Below are 21,503 nucleotides of genomic sequence, written 5' to 3'. Positions count from 1 at the left end.
TATTACATAGTGTTGCTGCATCAATCACCTCCTGCTACACCCCAATACGGTTTTATTCCTCCTTCTCAGTCTGGCCAGCTGTAGACGTTAGACTCAGAAATTCTTTTTGATTATTCATTCTGTCTCTCCGCACATTCACTCTCGGCCTCATCCTGCTGCTTCAGCGTCAGACGCAGCGCTGCAGCCGATAACGCATTACAGCCAGTGCCCTCATAATCCTGAAATTCTTCAGTTTATGTCGAGCACCACATGAGAAGAACACAGTATTTACAGCAGCTCTGTTAAAGGAGATAAAAACAGCCACTTCAATGCGCAATTTGTCGGGTGTTTTTTTTTTATCAAGGCCTTGTATTATACAGACTCCAAAGATGCTGAATTCATATGTTTCTGAAAAGTGGGGCCCTTTTGTTGCTCAATCAGAGGTTAATGTACACACCCAGCAGCAACTCCTTTTCTGTGCTTCCTAAGACCACCCAAGCTGTTGATAGGATCCGGTCCACTTCAGAGTGGGCTTTCTGCACAAATAAATTCATGCAAGTTATTTAACAGAGTTGAAGCAAACATTAGTTTGCACATCATCTGTTGTTGAATAATTTAAAGTCGAATTTTAAAACTGTTTTTAACCACTAGCTTCGGCGCACGCATCAAATGCAGCGTGCTAATTGAAATCAGTCGCCTGTTTGCATCTTGTCTTTTCTTTTTGAGTGCATGTGCCTCTTCCGACTCCCGTGTGTACGCAGTGTGATGAATGTGCGTGTGTAAACATTTCAATGACATGCTTTAACCAGACGACACCCTGAATTTACTCTGTACTCCTGTTTGTTTTCTGCCCAGGTCCAGACATGAAGGAGGCACGCAAGGATACACACAAACCCAGTGCAATGGCACCTAGAGGCTGTCTGCGGTCTACCACCACCCTTCTGCACACGCACACACACGCACACACACACACCCACGTACACGCACTTGCACACAAAGACTGTTACAGTAAGGAACAACAGACCACAGAGTCACGATGATAATCGCAGTTGGAATTCACGAAAACACATTCATTATCTTTTGCTGCTTTCGTCTTTTACTTCAAAGCCAAATTCCAACACTGAAATGTAAAACTTATTACAAAAAATGTATAGAAAATTATTGTGAAAACAGACTAGAACAGCATCGACTTAAAACCAATTTTCTCCTTTAAAGTCTAGATGTTTTAAGCTATTAAAAATACATCTTATACAATGTCTTACTGTTTTTAAGTGTACTTGCGTCAGGGAAATCTAAATCTGTTTTTAGCTCCCTTTTTTTTTTTTTTTTCCGTCCATTGAACCTATCCATACAAGTTTAACCTCCCCACCGCACATCCCACAACACCTCCGTAACCAACCCGCATAACCCACCCAGCGCCCCTCCCAGGCTTCCCAGCATCCTGCCGAGCACACCCTCCAAAATAAATCCTTCAAGACGAAATTACAGTGCGGCGGCTCTCTGGGAAACCCCTCCCTCTTTTGTATCTCTGCTCCCCCACCCCGACGTCCCTTCCCTAGTCTCCTTGTTAGGCTTCACTTGATCCACAGTGCAGATAATTTTATTGTAAATCAGTCTGTACTATGGCGACCCACACTAATTTCAATCTGTAGTTACAGTTAACTTTAGAAGGTATGAATGTAGCCCTCTATAGAATCTACATTTTTTGTGTCTGATTTTATGTGAATGGAAAGAGAGGTTGATAATTAGTTTTAATTTCTAAAAAGGGTTATTTTTTTTCTTACATTTTTGATGAACTACTAATTAGCATACTAATTAAGTTTCTTTGATTGTCCTCTTTAAATGTATCTTCCTGTTATCACTTTGAGCCACTCAGAACGCACTGAAGAGGCTACAACTGCTCAGGCTTTTTGTGGGACAAAGAAGAATGTGCATATTTTAGTACTGCATTAGGATTTTTAAATGTTATCCAGTGGCTGCAGTTATCAAGAAATGAATGTGGCTGTCAAGAGTTAAGCTCACCAAAGCTGTCAAATTTGAGCTAATTATACAGATTTGGAACTTAAACTGAATTTAAAAAAAAATTTAAAAAAAAAACTAGTAAAATGTGAGCTATTCAGTTTGAGAAAGCAGCCCTGGTCATTTCCAGCGTTTTTGGGTTAACTGACGAAGCCAACCTCACAGCAGCCGTGTCACAGTTAAGCTTTAATGATACACTCCATCAGTTCAGCTTTTTTTCCTGCGCGAGGCCAGCTTGGTTAACAGTCGGTCGAGGGTGTGTATGTGTGTGTGTCTGTGTGTCGGCGTGTGTGTTTGTGTGTGCGCCAACTATTAAAGCACTTGAGAATCAGAGAGGAAAGAACTCACGCTGCTAATGGATGTGTCTATTGATGTTCCCATTTGGCGGCACACTGTAAACGATAGGGCAATGATTGTGCTGAAGATGGAAGGTGGTGGTGGTGGAGGAGTGGAGTGGAGAGGAGAGGAGAGCGGTTTGGCTTGGCGATGATAATGACAAGGAAGGTTATTATTCAGCGCCCCATGGAGTCTCTCTCTTTTTTGCCTTTGTGTGTGTGTATGTATTTGAGAGAGAGAGAGAGAGGAAGAGGAGTGGTACTCATCCTCCATGTCTCCCAATGATGTTGCCTTCCCAGTCCATTGGCTATTATTAACTTCTCGCTTTTTCTCTCCCGCCCTACACCTCTCCCGACATTACTTACTGTTGCTGCTCTTCATCCAATCATGGCTGTCTCTTTACCATAAACACCTCGTTTTCCTTTTCTAAACAGTCCATATTTTTTAATCTACAGTGCATATCATTCATAACAATGAGTAAAATAGTCTAAAACGCAGAAGTAAAAGATGATACCGTGAGCAAAGAAGACAGCTGCGTTCTCAACACAGCCAGGGCTAGCATGCGGTTAGGTCATGGTAAGCTTGTTCATTGTAAAACCAAACCATATAGCATCATACGACTGCTTTAATTTGAGTAAAGTAACAGCTTCCCCCACTGAAATAAATAAACGTATTTGTCATTATGGATGTAACTGTAATATTTTATATTCCATTTTGATATTCATAAATATACACATTAAGTACACCTATTTAAAAAGAGGGAAAAAAATGGACTAAAAAGACTAAAAAGCTGACTCGGTAGCCAGGCTATGGTTGTTTGCTTCTCAGTCATGTTGCTTGTAGCTTGACAGCTACAGTGTTAAAATAGTGCTTACCTTTATAAGATGGCGAGCTGGTGCTGCGAAATATTTTCAGCCAAATCCGTCTCTCTTGTAAAATACAGTAGCTTTCTTTCAGCCAGCTGACAAACAGTAGACAAAGAGTGAGGGGCAGCGGTATTACACTATCCTTAAAAAAATACATTAAAACTGTAAACTTGTTTTTTAACCTTTGTACCTCGTATAAACAAACCTTGCCTAGTCTAACCACTGAATCACGCGCCAGTAGATTTCTTTTTGTTTTGTTTTTTACCCAACTGCGTGCGTGTAAGAACGCGGGTGTGTGTGTGTGTGTTTGTCCTGTCAGTTCCAATCAGTGTGCTCGTGTGATGAATATGAATAGTCAGCCTCCCTGCAGGTTTGGCAGGAGACCACCTCCAGCTGGACTCAGACCCCTGCTCAAGTGTCTTGGTGTGTGTTTTGTGAGTGCGCTTGTACAAGTCAGTTTGTATCTGTCAGAGCGGTGACAACCTCAGGGGGAAATGACAAACTATGCATGCAAGTCACAGAAAATTGAATGCTTCAAGCTCATTTTAAAATGTTTAGTTTTTTTTTAGATTTTTGTCATAAAGTGCATAGATACATTCTGAGATTGGTTAGAATTGTTACATTTTTGCAAGTTTCACGTCCATCTTTCACTCAGTCGTCCCATGTTTCTTATTTTTCTAGGCACTTTAATCAGTTCACTTCTTCCATATGAGTTTTTAGTCCTTCTTTATTTATAAGAGATTTAAATAATTTCCAAAAATATCCTGTCCTTGCAGTAAGAATCCATCTATCATTCTGTGTGCGTGTGTGTCTATAATTGCAGTGCAGCAGATAAAGAAGGAGACGCCATTCCAGCTGTGAGGAGACAGAAGGCGTCGTGTACACACGGTCACAATAAACACTGCACACACTGACGCACTTGCGCACACACACACTCACACGGTAGGTGGGGGTTGAGCGCAAGCAGGTGAGCATTAAGTCAGGGTGCTAAACAGATCACGTCGCGGTGTGATATCTGCAGACAGGCAGACAGACAGAGGAGGCCGGTCTGTACCTGCAGGCTGAGCGCGGCGACTCGCAGCACCCTCGCCAGGAATTTCCTCCAACTCCTGGGTGGAGGGCGGGTTGACGGTGAAAGACGGGTGCAAACTGCAGGTTCCGCTGTTTTTCTTCAAAGCTGCGTCTTGTTAACCTTATTAAATCTGAAATTGCTGTAGTTAACATTTTTGAACAGTTTCCATTCATCTCGATGTGTAGGTTTTGTAGAAAAATTACATTTTTTAAAGATTGAAAACAGCCTACAGTATGTCTTAAGGCTAATTGCACTTTTAAAAATAGCTTTACATTTTCACATTAATTAAGTTATTTGTGAAAATATTTGTTTTTCACCTTCAATTTTCCTATTTTTCACCATAGAAACCTCGCCTGTTTCATGTTATTTTTAAATTTTACGCATATTTTCCCTCCAGGCAAAAAACTCACACTTGCAAGCCTAAAATTAGCTTCCGTGATGAAACGAAGCGGAGAAATCAGATTGACAGCGGTGGAGAAAAATAGGTGCAAAATCTCTGCAGACGCTCCATGTTTGAGTAGAACACATATCTGTCCCTACATTCTGTAAAACTCAAATATTGAAAGGACGAAAAATAAATAAAACAGTGTGTACACAAGCTTGTCAAGTGGAGCAGAATTCTCAGTGTTTAATCACCTCCTGTATGATTCGTCTGTCTGGAATTACTAGTCTGTTCTGACAGAGTCCACGGTGCTAATTGTGAAACGCTGACAGTGCTCATTACACAAACCTGGCTTACGAATATCCTGGAGCATTGTCGGGGCTCTCTTTTGTTATTTTCTTTCCCCCTTTTTGTCCTTGCACCCAGTCTGCTGAGGAAACACGGCCATTATCACTTACTTCGCTACTCGACGTTAAGAAAAATCCCCTGTAGTTTTGTTCTGTTTTCTGCTCGTCGCCGCTCAGATGCGCTGAATCGACTGTGCGGAGTATTGTTGACAAAGAAATTTGCAATTTGAGGTTTGATAGAAAAGGGGGGATTCCAGTTCATGTCTTACACAAATTTGTTCTGTTCACTGGCTCTTTGGTCACAGCCTCATCTGGTCACCTCGTTTTAAAATGATGCTGTTTAATTAAGTCATTCCCATTATTGCCCAAACTCTCTGTGCTGCCTTATTCTTCAGGGGTAAAATTCATAATTTTTGAAGTGAGGTTCTATTAAGTGGCTGCTGGGAATAACTCACATGGTGTCTTCATTCTGTATAATTTCAGATTGCTTGGCCCCGGCTGCTTAAACTAACTGCTATCCAAGAAGGTTCTAAGACTAAAGTGGACGTCTAGGTCCGTATAGAAACTCTGAAATCTCATAGTGTTTAGTGCAAACCCTATTTTATATACCTTTAAGCTCTTTGGACTTTGTGGCTATTTTTACAGCAGCTGACAATGATTTCCACAGGAAATGAAAGTGCAACACCAATGAACTTTCTGTGTGAAACGCTTATTGAGAATGGAAGCATGTCCATTCAGTGTAACTCTGATATAAAGGGAAGGTGTGTAAAACACACAAATATTAAAGCAGTTTATGATTGAAGGACCTTGTTTTATATTTATTTTTATTGATCTTACCACTGGTTCACTTCTCTGTTAGGTATGTATGGAAACACTTACATCCTCCATTTTCGCGTTACACAGAGGAAGCCTGTGTTAACCGTTATAAATACGCATTAGCCTCACTGTCCAATATATATGTAATTATAGGTTAGAGGTTCATAAAATTGTAAATGAATAGTCAATGAAGACGTAAAGGGCGTAATATACTTCTGATATATTTACCTGCTTTTAAGCATTTACAGAACTTTGCTTCAGCGGTCCTAAACTTTTTCGGTAAGATCGTTTTTATTGTCTGTTTCAAAGCTCCCTATATTTAGCCAAAGTCTCAGCTCCCCCCAGCCCGTCCACTTATCTAAAAATGATTCAGTGGTTAAATGTCAGAGCTGTCCGTACCATTAAGGCCAGCGTGTTTGAAGGAAGGACACCCTCCCCTCCTTCTTCCTCTGTCTCTTTATATCCCCTTCCTCCCCCCCACCCCCCCGCCGTTAGCTCCCACATCATCCAGCACCCCCTCACCATCGCTCCAACCCAGGCTGGTTCGAAGGCTGATGTGCAGGCCTTGTCATTCAGATTAAGGCCACATTGTCAGCTCAGGGCTCTTCTCTCTTTAGTTTCGTGTCCCGTTTCTTTCTTCCCACTGTCAGCCACCCCGTCCCGCGGCCAGAAAAGACCTTATAAAGCTACACTCTCTCTCATCCACTTCTGTCAATTCAAACACTGTCACTCACATCACCATTGGGGGGTTTGTCGCAGCAAGGACTATTTGTTTATATATAATGTTGGACATGTTTTTATATATAGATATATATTTCATCAGCTAACAGAGTTGTAGACTTGATTTTTTTATTTTTATTTTTTATTTTTTGGGTGGGGGTTTACTTTGAAGTGAAGAGATCTTCATCAGATACAGATAAAACGACAGCAGTGGCATGAGATGTGAGGGTAAAAAGAGGCGGCATACTCCTCTCCACAAGTCTTAGTACTCTTTGTAGTAAAGACAGCAAAAGCTGTTATTTTAAAATCAAAGTTGTACGAGTGCAGGGGTATTTAGAGAGGGATTGGCAGGTGGTGACACATTCAGCCAGAATGCCTTAGTCACTCCTTATCCTGCCCTGTTAAAGCATCCCAGGATGATGTTTATCGCCCAAACGAATCTTGACTCACCAGCGTAGTTGCCGTCACGTCCTGTCTAATTACTACAGCAGCTCTGCGGCATTCGAGTTTCAAATGCTTCTTACTGTCTGCGCATTTGTCTTTCCTTCCCAAGATGAGCAATGATTCAGCACTGCCTAAGATGGTGGACAGTTTCTCTCTTGGTATTAGTGCAAAGAGAGAGGAAACAAATATAAAGCACATTTGAGTCTTTCAGTCCTCAGACTCAGGGGACCACATCATAACGAAACATCAAGCGTTACTGATCAGGGTGAGTCGGCAGTTTCATACCCGTTCTCTCCCTCATCCTCAACTTGCGCTGAAGCCTTTGAGGCATGTCGATGCTCCTCTAGAGGCCGAGCAGCTGTGCTTCAAAACGGCAAAGAAAAGAAAAAAAAGACAGCCAACTGCAGCTCCTGCCCAGGTGCTGTGTTAACTAAGAACTACTATGAGTCAGGAGTTTCAAGATGACTTTCTTTGTGTATCTGCTACTTTCAGCAAAATAAGACGTGTTCCCATGCACTCACCGTCTGTGTAATTTTGACTGTATTTCATGGAAGTTAAATTACGCTCGCATCACTGCTCGGTTTCTAAGATTTAAAGAAAAGGTGAGTCAAAATTGTTTCTTTTTTCATGAGCTGCGGTGGAAGAAACTACTGGGGGAGGATAAGTCTTTGCAAAGACACACACTCGTTTTTGTGTCACATTTGGAATTTTTTTTTAATTATTATTATTATTATTTAAAGAAATATTTTGGATATTTAAATCAAAATGACCAACATGTTATTGTCATGTAACTTGGAACATGACAATAACATAACTAACACAGAGTTATGTTATTGATACCCTTGGCAGATTTAGGGTTGAAGTAATTTTATCAACATGTTTCTTTTGTCTGTTATTATTTTTGAAGTGACCCAGACAGAGTTCCAACTTGAAACTGATGGGAATCTGTTGAAGGAATTAAAGATTAGGGTGATGGCAAGGAGGCCTTCATGTCAAAGACTTGGAGCTCATCTTGGACAATAAATCATCAAGATGATGATTTATTATTCATAAATCACCAGAAGCTCTTATCAGAAATCATAAAAGGGTGTGATTGCTTTAATCTGATAAAGATCTAAAATTGATTATTGGGAAGAATTTTTAACATACTATTTATTTTATTAAAATGATTTAAAAAAAAAACTTTATACACGAAATTAACACTTCTTTTGTATTTTCTTATCTATCAAGAGCAGACTTTTCCATTTTCTCTTGGCCGAATGAAGCAAGTTTTACGTCTAAATCTGCCAGAGGGATGAATAATGTTGAGTTTTACTGTAACCAGTTCAAGCATTGGTAGCACATAATCATTAAATGTCCAACGATGTTGCTGTCTTTGGTAAAGTTCCCATGACCTTTTCTGTTTACTTCCGAAGAATGAAAGAAAGATTTAGTTAATGAATATGCAAGTCAGAGCATCCACGCTTCGCCCTCATTTCTACGCAGACTGTCATCTCTGGTCGCCGTCCGGTTCACGCTTGCCACAGTGAACATTCAACGCTGTCGGTGAGTTTGAGCGTAATTTAACAAAAACCATCGACCGTTGACTGTACCCTGCGGACAGCTTTTGTCGCTAGATGTATTTTAAAAAGATGAAGATAAAGCCCCACCACACGAACCAGAGGAAGAACGGCTGATGATTCCTTGGGAAGGAAAACAATCCGGACATACTTCCAGCTTCCTAAATCACAGCAAAGGTCACAATCAACATTCATTGCTGTCGGTGGGTTTGACTTTGTGGAAGAGCTCACTGAACGATGAATGCAACTGTGTCCCAGATTTCATCCGACCGTCACAAGGAATGTTGTCACGACGCGCTGATGATGGCATTATTTATTTCGCCTGTCTCCCTCCCTCAGCTACCGCGATGCTGGCGGTGTGAACTGCCTTCTTGACAGTTTGGCTTTAAGAGTCACAGAAGAAAAGACAGTGAAACTACACTTAGGACATGAAATGCTAGACATGATTTTGTTGTGAACTTTGAACTAACTGGAAATTTCTTTTCTTTTTTTTTTTTTGTGCACATTGTAATTGGAGTAGTTAGTATGTAAAGGTATAAAACGGCATAAATCAGGTGGTCTTTATTTCTGTGATGTTTCCAGGAATTAAGTTACTACAATACATAAGAATTTAAATTCACTGTGCGTTTCTAATTCTTAACATGGGGCATGCACTGTCTTTGATAAATTTCAATAAATCATCACACTCTCAGTTCTCAGTGAAGTTGTTGATACTCATTGATTTTCCAGGGGAACATGTGAAATTGATGATTTTGGATCCAACGTAGTCAAAGCTCCTCTTCTGAAACATGAATGAAAATGAAAGCTATCTGCAATATGCAAATCCCACTGATCAAAGCACCTCAAGCCAAGATGTAAAAAAAAAAAAAAGTGAATGCAGCTGTCAAGATTTAGTCTTAAGATTTTAGAAATATTATAGCAAATTTTGACACATTGTGTTTGATGAAAATGTAAAATATGGAGCCCTCTTAGAATACCAGAAGTAAATTTGTGAAGTAAAAACATGACCAGTTAAGTCATTCTAAAGCTTTTTTTCCACATATAATTTGGCATTTATCTTTTACAGCCCAAATTAAAACCAATTTCTTCTAGAATTTTAGTTTTTACAATATTATTTTTTTAGTCAGATTTACTACAATTAATATTATTTGAGTGCTTAAACTGAATGGTAAAACTAAAATCAAAATGTATTTCAGGTTGACTGAAGGATGTGCTTCCCCAATGTGTCCATGAATTTTAAGCCACATTTTTTTTATTTCCAGTGTTGTACAAATTAGGCTTCATCAATATGCGTTTCAACAGGATAAATGTAACAATTAAAGGTGGAAAAAGTTTTTGAATTATTTATCACGGCCTTGCTTAGTTTTTCACATTACAAAATTTAATATCTTAATTGTGTTGGACCATTTTAACTAAGAAAAATAAGCAAAACTGCTCTTATATTTTTCACGTTTCCCTGCCAAGCTGTATTCTTGGAGGTGGGATAGGATACATACATAGTTCCTACATCAATGTACAAGCAACTGTGCATTTAATGTTGTTAAAACACACAAAAGTGCAACACCACCCGTTCAGTCCCCTATAACTACACCTAGAACTTTAAAAAAAGCTGAAATGACGTTTTATTCTACATGTTTATTTTAATTGGAGCAGAATACAAAGTCTAAAGTCTTAATATTTCTAAATGTCTAAAATTACATTTCAAAATGTTGTGCTGGTGATGTAGCAAGCTTATGTTTCCCTCCACAGAGCACTGCACAGCTCAGCCAGGAAGGAACCTTCTTAAAAACATAACTGAAAGGTGCTAATTCTGAAATAAAACCACATCTTGGCCACAAACTCTAACAGACCCCATTTCTTTTTGACAACTCAGAGGTCATGACTGTTCAAAATGGCTTTATGCTTTCATATTTTTATACTTACCTCTGCCTACGCTGCACCATTATAGATGACTTTTCACATCCCTTTATTATATCAGAATTCTCATGAAAAGTAAAAAGTAAATTGATCCTGAGCAAATAAGCAGTGACTGACGAGATCTGCAGCCCTCTCTCCACCAGATTAGATAATGCGTCATTTGGGTCACTGCTTTAGGATTAGCAGCAGCCTTAAAGAAAGGGCCTGTGGTGATACGGAGAAAATGATGATGATGATGCTGGTAAGAAAGTGCTGCCTCACCATTACCAAGAAACTGCAGCTGAAACTGAATGAGTCACACTAACAGTAAAGAAAGCCAATTCTTGAAAAACAGATTCACCTTTGATTAAACAAAACCCTTCTCGCATAACCAAGTGGATGTACACAGTTAATTTCTCAGTTCACTTGTGTTTTTTTTTTTTTGTTTTTTTTTGGGAGACCGATGCAAGTAAAGCTCAGGGTTTCTGCGAGATTTAATCAAGATGTGCAATTTAACTTTAAGATCACCATAGTGAAAAAAAAAAATAGGTTAATCGCATAAGTTAAACATATAAAATCTAACTTAGGAAAACAGTTTGATGGTTTTCTTCTCCGTTTTCTTTTCATGCCGGTATGAATGAGACTTCATCTCATTTCAGCTCCTGATGAGAGGTTTTAAAATTCCTGTTTTCAGGTCAAACCACTTTAAAGATACTCTTTTCCATGACGTAGGAGTCAGTTTGAAGAGTAGCAAGCAAATTTTGATTTTGATTGCTTAAACCTTGCAATTTTTTATGAGGAATCGCCATGCTTATTACACAAAAAATAGTTTGAAGCATGTAATGTTAAATAATTGAGCCAATTTAATATACAACATTGTACAATCTAAAATTTTCATTGTTTAAATTAAGATTTTAAATACTTTTTAAAACTAAATTTTAGCTATAAAATGTTAAAGGAGCCAAACTGGATCAAATTATCTTTGGATTTCTCAAATTCTTACAATGATCAGTCGATCGAGGGCGAGTACTAAATAAAGTGAGCGAATGAAATCAATAGCATCCTTAGTCCACTAGAGGGACACCAAACAACAGGAAGCAGACACTGAAAACTCAGCAGGATACAGTTTAATGTGAGCTTCCCACATTATCCCTCCCTCTTTATAAAAACAATGAAAGAAACGTGCAAGGAATGGAGAAAAGCAGTGATATAGACAGTCTAGTCAGAATGAAAACACAATTTCATTGATTATATAAAGACATTATTTCATGATAAATGAAATCAAACAGATGCATCAAAACAGATCCGAGACGGGGAGCTTTATTTTCAAACTACAAAAGAAATCAGAAGTAATGCACACATATGTTTTTTTCATGTTATTACGACCTTAAAAGTGAGCTTTTAGATTAATCAATTAAAGTGAAACCTTCAGAAACCTGAGTTGTAGTGCTTCCTTTGATATGTTTTACTAAAGTGGCGATTGGTTAATTTTGCTTTAAATGGAATGTAAAGCAAATATTCTAAAACACAAAGTCTGCATTTGTCAGAGCTAATGCTTTTTTTTTTTTTTTTTCTGTCGTGCAAGTCTCTCAGAGAGCTCATCAATCGTAATTCCCTGTGGAGATAATGAGTGATTCGGAAGCTCACTGCTTGGGTCACTGATGTGTAGTAAATGAGATGGTAAAATTATGGAGATCGTGACACCAAGTAACAGCTGTGATAACCCCTGAGATCCAGCATGCAATCTAAAGATATTTCACGTAGGAACAAAGTTTAAACTAGTTATGCCAATAAACAGAAACAACTCATCATCTACTTTCAAGCTAAGATTTTTTCCTTTTACGATTGAAAAAAATAGAATTCCTCACTAATACATCACTTCTTTTTAATCAAAACTAAATTAATACAAGCTATGATCACTAAGCTATGTAAAAAAATAAGTCTCACATTTCATGAAATATAAAGTTAATTTGAAATTCTTTATCTGTGACCCTTTAAAAAAAAAAAAAAAAAAAAAAAAAAAAGCACTGGCCCATAAGTAAAAATACCATTTTTCAAAATGAGTTGTGGCATAAATCCAGAAAGGTGAAATGCAACAGAATTCATTGTTTTGTTCACGTCATAAAAAGCTAAGACAAAGTTATTGTGAGTTTCTCAAATTCCACAAAGAATATCCACTGAAAATGTATAAATAGCATACTTATTAAAACAGACAGTGAACTCTAAAAATCCATTGTACAGTTGTCTGCATAAGGATCAACTGTATGGTCAGGCTGCATTAAAAAAAAGAAAACTGTACTGGTGTTGGGAGAAAGACCCATCCCTGATAAAGAGCTTAAAGCGGCTCATGTGGCTGATGTCTGTCAGTATAGCGGTATTTCACTCGACGAGTGTTGGTGTTTTGCAGCTAATAGTGCCTCCCACAATTCCTACTACTGTAGGCCTCTTTACTGCCTGATGTCTGCTGGTCTGAGCTGTCTCTCACCCTCAGCCAGGAAGATCTGCATGGCTCGGTATAGCAGGTGGATCCCGAGCTCCCGTTTCCTCTTTAGCTCCCAGTTTGACACCACACCATAGAAATCTCCTCGCTTCTGATTGGTCAGCATCTTTAGCCCTGGAATAAGGACAGTTTGGTCCAAAAATGTTGCACTCAATGCAATTAAACAGGTCTGTGAAAACCACTTCCGTAAGATACTGGTAATGTCTACAATAGACACAACTAAATAAGTTTAAGAGTGGTCAGTAGATACATTAATGGTATTTTTCTTAAACTCATGCCATTTATTTGATCTATTCTGTCTTTTATACTAAATAGGGAAAAACATTTTCAGCTAAAATATTTTTTCATTGTACAACTACAAGATGTGTGAGCTCCAGCACCAATCCTTCCTCATAGTTTATCCTCTCATTTCTAAATATACATGTAGTGAAATGTTTTCTCCATCTAATCTCTTTTACTCTCCGATAAAAAAAAACTGAGGAAGAGAGACAGAGAGAAAGGAGGAGTAGAAGTCAAGGCACTGCTGTTTTTTTAATTTTTTTTTTTTGTCATTTTTGGACTGTCATTATAAAGAAAGTGTTTGTGTAGAAAGCTATCTCAACACCAACACAGAAAAAGAAAAACAAGATATTTAAGATTTTAAAAAGGACTAAGCTTGCTTTTTTTTTTAAACTTGAAATTTTCCAAAAAAAAATTTTTATAATAATTTGCTTTCATCACAATGAGATCTATTAAAAAATGCCACATTACGGTAAACTCTTGCTATACACCAGGGACATTTTACAGTACATTTCACTTATCTGTTGTTCAATTTTTTAAGATAATATCTTTAGATTGAAGAATGATGTGTAGCTTTTTGATTGTCTGATACGTTATATTTAAATGATTTTTAGAGGCTAAAAGTCAAGCACAGTTCAGATCTGGGTGTCGCTAGGAAAGCTTTCCCAAAATGAGGTTAATCACAGTTAATTTAAGATTTAACAAGGAGTGTAGTAGCTGCTCAACATAGACATCACTATAGTTTTGGATAACTTTTATACTTTAATAAATGAATCTGTAATATGAGTATTTACTTTTGTTACTTTTGTGTGATTTCAAATTTGCAGTGAGGGGAAAAAATTAAAGCATTCAACTTTAGAAAAAGCAGAAAAAGTCAGGAAGGGAGGAAATATAGTTTCGCTCAACACTATCAACCAATTTTCAACTCAAAGGCTCCTAAAAATCTACGATGTAATTATTTTTAATCAAACCTTCAAGGATATGACCATATATTCAGATTTATATTTTCATATTCAGATTTGCGCATCCGGGTGGGTAAAGGACGTCACATCAAACACCCGGTCTGGGTCTGACATCGCACATAGGTGATTATCAACGACAAGTTACGACTGCTCCTCACTCACCGATGGCCTCCACCATGCAGGCCTCTCTTGTGTACGCTTCCACAGGAATGACGTTCTGAAAGCAGTGCAGAGAGATGACTCCCTGTCCGGCGGTCCACACCTGGAGAATGTGCTGCACTTTTGGACAGAGTTTCTGTTAAAGGGATGAAAAGCAGCCCTGTTACCTATTGATACCGCCGTGGTTAAACTTCCTCATAATTTTACATGACAGAGGTGTCCGGGCAGAGTTACCTTGGCGGTCTTCTCCCCTCGGTAGTACTCTAAAGCTTCATACAGGTGACTGTAGGGGCGGGAGCGTTTTCCTTTGCCCACGTAAAATATGGCATGGATGAAAGTCTGGAAACATTCCTGAGGAGTCATGGTGTGACTGCGGAACGGGAGGTTCTTTGTCACTCTGATGAAAGAAAAAGAAAAAGATGTAATACTACATATTGTTTGTTTTTTTCAATAAAACCCAAATCAGGGATTAAAACCATGTTAGAGGCTCATTTTTAATTAAGATGATGACTGATGAAAAGTAATCTGATCTATTGTGGTTTTCCAGTGGAATTAAAAATAAAATGATATATTTATTATGTATTTAGTATTTTGCATCCCTAAACGTAACTGGAATTTACAACATAGTGTAACAGCAGGGGAGATAAATGTTCCCTGTTTCTTAAAAAAAAGAAAAAGAAAAAAGAATGACATGTTACACATTTTTGTTTAGAATATTTTTGTAAATACCGTGAACCCTCTACATTTTTACTCTGTTATCCAATTGTCATCTTATACTGTCATATTGTCTCTTTTTTATATATTTGCTTTGTTATTGATTTTTTTGATAATAATAAGAAACTCAAAAACATCAAAAATAAAACTTCCAAAAGAGCTATAGGAGTCTATATCACGTACGTTCAAAACAATGAAAACAAGTTAACACTTATCAAACTGTGAAACTTCAAAAACTTTTTGCGAGGCAAAAGGACTGCACCAGAAATCAAAAAGCAAAAAATATACTGCACCTCGGGTCAAGAAGAAGATAGTTAAAGCTGGACTTGATGATGCCCTCCCTCCACTTCCTGTTTTGATCCGGTTGGTCAAACTGCTGGCACAGAGACTGCTCGTCACCATGGGAGTTGGGCAGCTGGAAAGTCTTCAGGACCCGACAGAGATCTGGACTATACCCTAAAGCTAGTAAAGTTAAAGAAGAAAACATCTGTGAATGACGAGGTGCAAAATTACGCGCTTAAATTCTCCTGAATGTTTCTTCACTTAATGTAATGTAATATCTGAAAATAAACATAACCTTTCTGCCGTTGGTCGGACTGCTTGTTGTCACTCTGTGTGTTGCAGTTTTCCTCTTGCAACAGTCGGCAGAGCTTCCTCAGGTAAGTTGGCCTGGTGCGGCTGCTGATAGGACCGGGACTCTCTCCCAGTTCCACCAGCCTCAGTCTCAGCTCCCTGTCAGTCATTCCTCTGGTTTCTGGCAACAGTCTGCACTCAGATTTATCATCTTCCTTTTCCCGAGCCCGCATCTCAGGCTGTAGGTTCTCTTTCCCTTTGCTGCTCTCTGTTTCAGTTTGCAAAGCTCGCCAGTCGTACAAAACGGTCTCGTCGCTGATGCTGGTACTTGTGCCGGAGCTGAGTGAGGTGTCTGACGTAGGTGGGACGTGTGTCTCAATGAGCTTGTGGCCCTGCTCTGTGTCAGTGTAGAGATACTCCACTGGTTCATCCAGGTTCTGGATTACTGGACGCCCCCCAGGAGTGAAAGACAGGTCTGCCAAGCGCTGTGGCCGACGGCTCGACAGCCGGCTCATGCTGTATCTCGGGGTGCATCCGGTACCTGGAGTATGTGGAGGGTCAGTGTCCTCCGTGGATGTCCTTGGAGAAAAACAGCTGGAGGTGGACGAAGAGGACGCAGAGTTGGACTCTGACCCGTAGTCTTCAGTAATCCAACAGTCGTCGTTTTTAAAACCATCTACCTGATCTTCATCTGCCAGATGAGCTACTTTTGCCTCATCCGAACCGGTAAGATCCTCCGTTAGAAATTCCTCATCCTCAGGAAGATGCCTGTTCTGTCCTCTTATGGCGAGAATAATCTCCGCAAAATTTTTTTCATAAGCAGCGACCGAGTCGTCCTGGTTCTTGTCTAATATGACCGTGTCATCCAAAGACTGTGATCCCTCAACAGAATCAGTTTCGCTGTTGTGTAGAATAAGAGTATCAGCTTGGCTATTGCTGACACTTGGACTTGTAAGAGTGCTGGACTGGGGGTCTTGGCTGTCCTTGGGTAGCGAGTCTCTTTCAGTGCACCTCTCCAAGTGGCGTGACGTATGACTAGGTGTGTAAGGCGAGTTGAATCCATGCCCGCTGCTCTGACACCTTGGCGTCTGCCGAAACATTCGAACTGGCGTTGGCAGCGTATCGTCAAATAAAGAAGATGTGCTTAACACGCTCTCAGGGTTTCTGCTTGTTCTCATTGAGCAGCGGCTCAATCTAGACCGCGTCCTGCCGGTCACAAAAGGGCTGGGTGTAAATTGAAGTCCACCATTTTCTTCTGATGCCTCAGCATCTTGCCTGACCCCATCAAGTTTTCTTGCAGTGCTTAAAAAAGAACCAAAAGAAGCTTTCAATATAGCCGTCTCTTCATGTTGTTTTTCCGATAAGGTCAGTTTATCAAGCAAACCTGATAAAGGCTGTACAGTTTCAGATTCTCTGTTGGGTTCTGCTTGAACTCTTAACATATTTTTATCTCCCTTTTTGAGTTCACTTTCAGAGTCTGTAGAATCCTGTTTGGTCCTTGTATCAGACTCAGCCTCCTCTTCAAGAGGGAACACAGGATGTCTTCGGGGTACAGGAGCATCCAGACAGCTGGTGTAATGGTCACTTTCACAGCTACTGTAATGACTGCTGCAAGTCCCACTGCTGCTGCTGCTGCCCACATGGGCCTGCTCTTGTTGTTCAGAAGGATTCACTGGTGGATCTTTGTCGCTCTGCCCCTCTGGTTCGTCATCACTGAGTTCAAGAGCACACTGACTGATAACTGTTTTCTCTAGCTCCTCTTCTGTGCTCTCACTGCTTTCCCTAGAGAAGACAAATACATGGTCCGGTGATGTGACGTCGATCCCCTGCTGTGGTAAAACCGTAGCCAAGCGTTCAGAATCTAGAAAGTCTGAGTATTCAGACATGTCAAAGGGTAAAGTGTCCGTGGGCTGGCTGATGTCAGCAGCAGTGCTCGGTTTGGGGGTTTCCGGGCTGAAAACTGGGAAATAGTCATCCACATTTCTAAAGCTAACACTCTTCCGACTGGCTCGCCTGGATAAAAACTCTGAAGGAGCGTTAGCTGAAGCCGCCTGTTCATTATCTTCTGTGACTGATCCATCGTCACAACTTAAGGCATCATTTTCCGGAGCTGCCGTTGCAGCTACAGGTCCTGCAGCAGAAATGCGAGTGCTCGACAGTACAGAAGGCCCATTAAATGATACTCCCCTGCAACTTGGTCTTCCGTTCATGTTAGACAAGTTGAGAAAGGATGAACGCCTCGTGCTGCTCAGTGGGACTTCACCAAAACCACTGATCATGGACGAGCGGGAACTGAAACTGTAGTCTGATTCAGGATAGCTGGACGTGTCAGTCTGGTCTGCGTACACAGCTGTGACAAGAGAACACACATTTTTATCACAACAGTTTCAAGTCCCTGTATATTACCACACTGTGTACATTTTCACGTTATTCATTTTGCAGCATTTTGCCAATGGCAACCAACATGGTGGAAAGGTCAGCTAATCATTGGTTTATTTATTACATTTAACAATTAATTTCTAGCCTGACTTTGAATCTGCTGGCACATCCTCTTCAAAAGAATGTGAAAACTGACTTTACCATTTCACTCTAAATTAATTATTTATCATAGTCTATAACAACTGATTACAGATGTTTTCTTTTACTTACTTTATAGATTTGTTTGGATACTTAAACTGCAATGAGATGCTACCTCTGATGTTCTTATTAATGGTAGACTTTTGTTTCAGCAGTTTGGCTTTCTTGAGTTCAAATAAATAATGATGAGAATAGTAATGTGAACGTGCTGATCTTCACCTGTTAAAAGTAACTATTTTTTAGATGATAATAATAATGAGAATGATTTTTTTTCTTTGTACGCGAAGAATTGCAAATGTATGAGAATGTACTTTTTCACATGGAAGCATTTTAAAACAAAACGACCCCACAAAGTCCACAATTTTTGCAGCAGTCTGCAACAAGGTGACATATATTACAGTATTGAAACTGAGGGAAGTCCTCTTCTTCAGTATCAGCTGAGGACTGGTACTCATGAAGAAGAGAGGCACATTTCCGATTGTCCTGATGTTCTGCTAGTTCTGCTGCTGTGTTCCCTTCCTGCACAAATAAACAGACAATAATGGTCAGATTACATAAATTAAATATTACAGCAAAATGAAATATTTATTCTTTAAAAATTTCTAATTCCTGGCAGTCACATTCATCATTTGGAGTAAGCAGACACCTCAGGAGTGAGGCATTGTTGTACAATGTAATCTGGATACTCTGACCATATGAAGTAGTCCAGGATGCATAAGGACATTTTTACAGAAAAGCTCTCAGATCAATATCTGAGCAAAGCAAATCAATATTTTTTAAGGATGTGTGTTGAGTGAATTTAAATGGTATTAATATTCTAAAACTGTGTAATTTGAGGTCATAATGCATACTCTGTGTTTGTCCGTTTCCATAAAAAGCACAACTGGGTCTTTGTGTTCATCTAGGGAATGACCTCTCCCTGAACCTGGTTCTGCTAGGACTCTCTCCCTGATTAAAGGAAGCCATTTCTTTACACAGTCCCCAAATACTTGCTCTAGATGAAGAACTGCTGGTAAGTCAACAATTTAATACTGTTGGCTAGGCTTTGTAGGAGCTTATTGTAAGAACAACTGTATGATCTTAACTGACTACACAATAGGATCATTTTTATAATTAATTTGAGTTTGATATATTTCTGGAAAGATCTGAATTTTATCAAAATGAATATGATTTGCACATTAAAAGATGCCTCAACAATACAATAGATGTTGTATAACTAAACTCTAATCATATAAATAAATATGGAAGCTAATATCATAATTAGAGGAACCAAAATGCTCATTTATCCCCAGTTTGATTGCATTATATTTGCTTACTGTAAGTGCAGCGGCCTACGTGTTCATCTTCATACAAACTTGGTAAAGCGAGTTTCCATCACAAGTGGTCCCTGGCATCAACTATTATACAATGCAATTTAAAATATAAACTTGCCCAACATCTCTGTATTAAAATAGCTGTAATTAATCTGTCTAACTGTAAAGACTTACATTATCTTTTAAATTTGGGTTCCCTCCATTCATTAAGAGCAGCTTGAGATTTTGATAGCATCCCCAAAGAGCAGCAACATGAAGAGGAGTCAGGCCATCAGAAGATCTAAGACAAATGCAGGTAATCAACGTATGCTTTTCTAAAATATATTTGTTTACAAGATTATAGGTGTAATTCAACTGTTATCTGTAAACTGGTAAAACGGTACATGTTTTAATTTCAATGAATGAAACTATACCTGACATTGGGGTCAGATCCATGCTGCAGCAACATTTTCAAGCAGCGTATATTCTTCTCTGTTTCCTTGCCGACAGCCAGGTGTATTGCAGCCACACCTTTACTACCCACCAGATTTGGGTTTGCACCCTTAGAAAGGAATAGCTGCACAGATCTGTACACATTGCTTTCTGGAATTAATGTATTGATTTAATAATATATCACAAACAAAACATGATCATAAACATTCTATTTATCCAAAAGTTGTGCATCTTCCTACAAAGCAGAACAAATAAAAAAATATTAAAAGTTACTCGTTTAAACATACAATAGGTACATGTCGGTGTTTGGCTTATTATGGGTGGCTTCTCTCTGGCAAATTATCAAAGAAAACTAAAAAGATTCCTAATATTGATAACCGTTTTGCTTTAATACCTACTTGCATCACCAAATTTGAAAAAATAAAATAAAATAAATGCTATTGCAAATATTAACTCCAGAACTAATTGACAACGAGTAAAAGTTAAAGATATGATGCATTTCCCTAAGCATTGTTTATTATATGGAAGCATGCCCTTGATGACTAACGTTTATTCAGCTGCACAATCATCACATATTACGATACAATTACTTCAGCCACCGCATATGCACACCCGCTGTTATTATTATACGTCAAAGTACTCCAATCAAACTTTACATATGAAAAAGTGCCGATCACTTAACAAAAATTGCTGAAGAGGTGTTCAGCATTAAACAACTCGAAAACACAATCCAGCATCCAAAATACTTCGAGTTTCCGCCGTCTGCTGCGTCTCTTTCAACTCAGGACATGCCCGAACAAAACAAAGAAAAGCCTGGATATATTTGTTAACTACCTGGTATCTCCATCGTTCACCGCGACGCACAACTGACTTGCCAGCCTCCTCTTGCTGCAATCCATGACCACCGATGTTTGCTTGCACAACACTACACTGTTATTTGCAACGTCTCTCTACTTAGATCATGATGAAAATGATCAAAAAAACGGAGGAAAACTTTTCAACAAACGTTAGCTAATAGGGCTAATTCTGCAGAAACGACTCCGTAATGCATACACATGTTTAGCTAAGTTTGTTATGCATTTAGTTAACAAATAACAGGCGATTCGTTTAATCGTCTATTATTTAGCTAAAATATTTACGAAGCTTTATAGCTCTCAATAATGTTGAATTTAAATCCGAAACCCAGATTCAGAAAACCTGCGTTTATTGTTTTGATGGTTAAAGTTCCCTCCAAGCAAGAAGGCGGAAGTCCCGCCCACGGGCTCTTCTGATTGGACAATTTGTCAACAGCGTCTTCCGCGCTTCAAAAAAGAAGCTGTTTCTCCATCACCATAGTCACAGTTTAATGTGCTGCAATAAAAACTAGGATTTATTGGAATGTATGACTGAAGTGACTTTTTCTGTAAGTGCCTCAAAATTACATTTGTTGCCTATTGGTGCCATACAAATAAAGATAACTGAATTGAACTAATAAAAAAATTTGCAGCAAAATATCAAAACAAATAGAAAAACTAACTGTGGGATGCTATTCTATAGGTGAGTTATATTTAGTGAGTTT

General features: G+C 39.0%; 1 protein-coding gene and 1 long non-coding RNA gene across 2 annotated transcripts in view; one reads left to right on the top strand and one right to left on the bottom strand.

Annotated features, from left to right (window-relative positions):
• The window catches only part of LOC106922348 (uncharacterized), a 34,535-nt gene extending 25,297 nt beyond the window's left edge, over positions 1-9,238 (top strand). The window contains exon 3 of the long non-coding RNA XR_001419176.2: positions 835-9,238. This is a non-coding gene — a long non-coding RNA (uncharacterized LOC106922348). The remainder of the gene's footprint in view (positions 1-834) is intronic.
• Positions 9,239-11,547: 2,309 nt separating this feature from the next.
• Positions 11,548-21,163, bottom strand: ankle1 (ankyrin repeat and LEM domain containing 1). The gene is made up of 9 exons (XM_088005033.1): positions 20,780-21,163; positions 19,927-20,079; positions 19,688-19,793; positions 18,599-18,719; positions 15,628-17,973; positions 15,344-15,512; positions 14,571-14,733; positions 14,340-14,472; positions 11,548-13,050 (listed from the first exon to the last, which is right to left on the bottom strand). The coding sequence occupies exons 1-9, from the start codon at positions 20,842-20,844 to the stop codon at positions 12,884-12,886; spliced, it is 3,423 nt and encodes a 1,140-aa protein (XP_087861159.1). The 5' UTR covers positions 20,845-21,163; the 3' UTR covers positions 11,548-12,883.
• Positions 21,164-21,503: the final 340 nt, after the last annotated feature.

The sequence above is a fragment of the Poecilia mexicana genome, unplaced genomic scaffold (assembly GCF_051168715.1).
Source record: "Poecilia mexicana isolate PSO_F unplaced genomic scaffold, ASM5116871v1 scaffold_4, whole genome shotgun sequence".
Lineage (NCBI taxonomy): Eukaryota > Metazoa > Chordata > Actinopteri > Cyprinodontiformes > Poeciliidae > Poecilia > Poecilia mexicana.
Note: the sequence above shows the minus strand (reverse complement) of the source record. Positions and strands in the feature narration are given on the sequence as shown.